This window comes from Myotis davidii, unplaced genomic scaffold (genome assembly GCF_000327345.1).
Source record: "Myotis davidii unplaced genomic scaffold, ASM32734v1 scaffold6, whole genome shotgun sequence".
NCBI lineage: Eukaryota > Metazoa > Chordata > Mammalia > Chiroptera > Vespertilionidae > Myotis > Myotis davidii.
In genome coordinates, this window is record NW_006383011.1 from 10,346,434 (window position 1) to 10,350,556 (window position 4,123).

Consider the following 4,123-nt stretch of genomic DNA (forward strand, 5'->3'; position numbering starts at 1 on the left):
ATGACTGGTTGCCTCCCACACGTACCCAGATCAGGAATGGGACCCTTGAAGACCAACACTCTAACCACTGAACTACACCGACCAGGGCCTAATTTTTCAATGTTTTTCAATTACCCACTAAGTAGGTAATTACTTACTCTACACCAATGAGCTTTGATTCATTTTGTATTTTACTGAACATAACAAAATAGTGTACACTTGGTTACACTTGGCCATTCTGCTGTCAGCCATTTATTTACCAGCAGTATGACCTTGAGCAAGCAACCTATGTAATTTCTCTACGCCTCAGTTTCCTCATCCATACATTGTAGATAATAATAATCTCCTTCACATGGTTGCTATGCAAGTCCTGTCTTCCTTCATAAAAATGGACACCCTTAAGCAAACTTGCACCTGGCTGAGAAGGGTGTAAACGTGGGCAGAGTACCTCCCAGAGCCCCACTTCTTGAGTCTGTTCTGGGGAGAGCCTTGAAGAAAAATATATGCAATGCACTGAGAACAGCTGACACACAGTAAGTACCGTATGAAGTGCTTACTATTATTATCATAGCTGTAATAGTTCAGGGACCTAGAGAACACAGACGGAAAGATCTCCCAGGAAATGGAAAGACAGCTGATCAACACTGAGGACAGCTGGACAGCTCTGGAACTGTGGAAAAGAATAGATACAAAGAGCAAGACACTGCTCTGCAGTTTGCCAGGAAATACACAGGTAATAGATAGCCTGGGACCAGAAAGTAAGTGACTCATGGTCAACGATAACCGGCCACCAACATCAGACTGAACTAAAGGTTCCAATGAGGATTGGAGGAGAAGAAGTAAGAGATCAAAATACAAATCAACCACTAGCATAAGCCAGGATCATGGTTTCCATAAGGTTCCATGTTAATGAATAAGCTAGAAGATAAAGAGTACAAATCAACTACTAGCATAAGCCAGGATCGTGGTTTCCATAAGTTCCATGTTAATGAATAAGCTAGAAGATAAAGCTCTAATTCTAGAGTGACTATCTGGTTAATCATTCATTTATGCCCTCAAATCAGGCAAGCTCAGGAAAGATCTTTACATCACTGCCACTCGAGAAGCAAATTATCCGAAGGCAGGTGAATGGTTTTCCTACAGCTTTTAGTTGGATACTGCCCCAAGGTCCTTTTCTTTCTTCCTCCTTCCTGTTATATTTTCAATTTTCCAGCCAAGCTATTTGCGTGGGACTGATCCCTCCCCACCCTAACCCACCCCACCCTAACCCCAAGCCCCCATCACTCTAGCAGTGTATCCTGATTAGCTGATGTCAGTTGGCATATCCTCTTCTGACTGCAGTGGGAGAGACTCTTAGAGGCACATGACCCAAACCATCACCAATCAAGCCAGCGAGACTGATCCCGGGACCACGGTGTGAGTTCTGGGGGAGCAAAGGTGCTGGTCTTCTGCCGCCTGTCCTTATAGACAGATCTGGGACCTAGGGCTTCGGGCAGCTAGCTATCTTGAGACTACAGGGTCCCTAGAGCCCGCCTGAGAATCAACCCAACACTAGCAAGTAAAGCCAAAAACTGGGAGAAAGAAACTAGTCCTGGTCATACCACTGAAGTCCAGGACAAAGTCTTGCTTAAGGCCAATTTGTCTACTATTGGGTCAATACATTCTCCCTGTCATTTAAACCACTTTGGGTTAGGTTTCCTTTTGCTGACAAGCCAGAGAACTCTAAATTATACAGGCCTCATAATTAGATTACACTGTAAAGGTAACGAAAGAGTGGGCTCTAGTCGCAATGAACAGTAAACTTACCTGTTTAAGTCATGACTACGATTTACTTACTTGTCATAAAGAAAGACATTAGGAAAAAAAAATCACAAGCCCATTTTTCCCATTTGGAAACCATTTTATTTGAAATCTCAAAGTACAGACGTGAGGCCCTGCACAAACTCCACTTGGACCCTTGGTGTCCGTATGTTCGGTCCTGCCAAGCTTTCACATGACAGACCCTTTCCAGATTTTCAGGGCAAAACGCTCCCCACCCCAACGAGGGCCACGGTGAAAGTGTTTTCTAGGTTTTCCACAGCAGCGAGTGAGTGAGTGAGAAATCACTCAGTCAGGATGTATCCTCCCTGCCAATTTTAGTGAATCAGTGGCAGACTTACCTGTCACAGCATCAAATGTGCCCTCACAAGATTAAGCTACAGGTTTTTATATTCAACACCCTTGCATGTGACACCGACTAACGTGAGTCACTCAAAAATGGAGTAGCCTACTGTAAGAGGTCAGGTCAACCAAGCACACAGGCTAGTTTGTGTATTTATGTTCCATTATTTTCACATATAAGATGCACTGAAAATAAGCAAGCTCTTAAAATCCCAGGGCAGCTCTTTCTCAATGGCTATAAAAATCACTCTGCTCTGTATCATGTTGGCCTCAGGGATTGACAGTTCTCCAAATATGGGACTGGTCACCTTATGAAATGGCCAGCTGGCACTTGTGGGACATGTTTAAGTCGCAGTGAGCCGATCTTGTAAGGGAGACAGGGTGGATGATTTTGAAGGGAACTGCCATGCATCCCGGGCCCTCAGGGATGGGCGTGAAGGAGATGTACCTGCCAGAGCCTTGATGCGGGAGCGCTCGAAGAGCCTGGCAGAGCTGTTCTCGTTGTCCCAGTCGTCCACATCCCAGCGGTTGTTGACATCGCTGTACTGCTGTTGGATCTCAATGTTGTCGTAGTCGGTGGCTACTGTGGTCGTCATCTTGAACTGTCTCAGCTGCTCCTCCACATCAGCTTCTCCTTAGCGTTCTGTGGGAAAGAAAAGGGGGGGGAAAACCAAAAACCTAATTAGTCGTCTCAAGGGTGCAGAGTCCTCACATAACCTACTGGGATAAAGGTGAGTAGAAGAGAAAATAATTCACACGTGCCAAGAACCGGTCTCTGGAGTCCATCAAGTCCAGTGCGCTCTTGAACTTGCGCACTGCCTCATAGCGCGTGTGTGACCCGGGCCCAGGGACTTGGCATCTGAGTCTCCGTTTCCCCCACCACCAAAGAGGGAAGATGCTCCCCAGGTTACTGAGGGGACTGAGTGAGACGACGGATGCCCAACAAAGGATGAGTTTTCATCCTTCTTCCTAAAGTTTAAACTTCCCAGTTTTAAAGTGCTATCAGAACTGGATGGACAGCCCCTCGGGGCTTCTGCATGACCGCATTTATTTCTATTATGCATCACCATAAACAACTATTTAGCTTCTCCTGGAAATTCACAAAATGTTATAAAAGAACTGACAGATCATTTCATCTCAACATCTCATTTTCATGTGAGAACACTGGTGCCCGAGATAAAATGAGGTAGACAGGCAAATGGCAACAAGCACAGTACCAGGCACATAAATAAGTAACAACTGCAATTATTTACATTTCTGCGTTGTTATAAATGCTTGCTACCAACCCAATACCACTCCCCAGGGACCCACCCATGGCCACAGTGTTTTACAAGGATAAATGGTGAGCAAGAACCTAGGGCTCAACTTTTGGCCCCCTGCCATCTTCACTATATCACAGTCCCCTCAGAGAATTACGAGGAATACATTTAGCTTCAAAGCAGATATTGCACTGAAGGCTCACTACGTGCTCAGCCTGTTCCAGAGCTAGAGATAATAGAGATAACAGTAAATAAGATAAGGACCAGGCTCTCCTGAAGCTTTTATCTTGGTAGGAGGAGCCAGATAAAAGGCACACAACAAAAGGCAAGACGGTTGAAAGAAAATAAAATAAAAGTGGAGTGATGTGGCAGAGAGAGAACATATTTTAGATCTGGTGGTCAGGGAAGGCCCCTCTGAGGAGGTGTTTATTTAAACTGAGATCTCAAAAAGGAACAGGTCAAAAGGAATAGCCTTCCAGGCGAAAGAAACAGCTTGTGTAAAGGCCCTACGGTGGGAAACAACACGGCTTGCTAGGGGAATGGTGGGGTCAGTGTGTCTGGAGTCTGTCTGTCTGATGGGCATGGGGGGGGGGGGGGTCTGTGAACCTAAGTGTGATGGAAGGCACTGCAGGATTTTAAGCTAATAACTGACACCACGGGACGTATGTTTTGAAAAAGATCAATCCTGGTGCTGCAGGAAAAACACATTCTAGGAGTCAAAGATG

The 4,123-nt window shown here is 45.4% G+C and overlaps 1 protein-coding gene across 1 annotated transcript in view; it reads right to left on the reverse strand.

Annotated features, from left to right (window-relative positions):
- SPTBN1 (spectrin beta, non-erythrocytic 1) overlaps positions 1 to 2,774 on the reverse strand; it is a 128,254-nt gene extending 125,480 nt beyond the window's left edge. Inside the window, exon 1 of the mRNA XM_006778594.2 lies at positions 2,588 to 2,774. Within this exon, the coding sequence (XP_006778657.1) occupies positions 2,588 to 2,735 (148 nt within the window). The 5' untranslated portion in view covers positions 2,736 to 2,774. The remainder of the gene's footprint in view (positions 1 to 2,587) is intronic.
- Between the last annotated feature and the right edge of the window lie 1,349 nt (positions 2,775 to 4,123).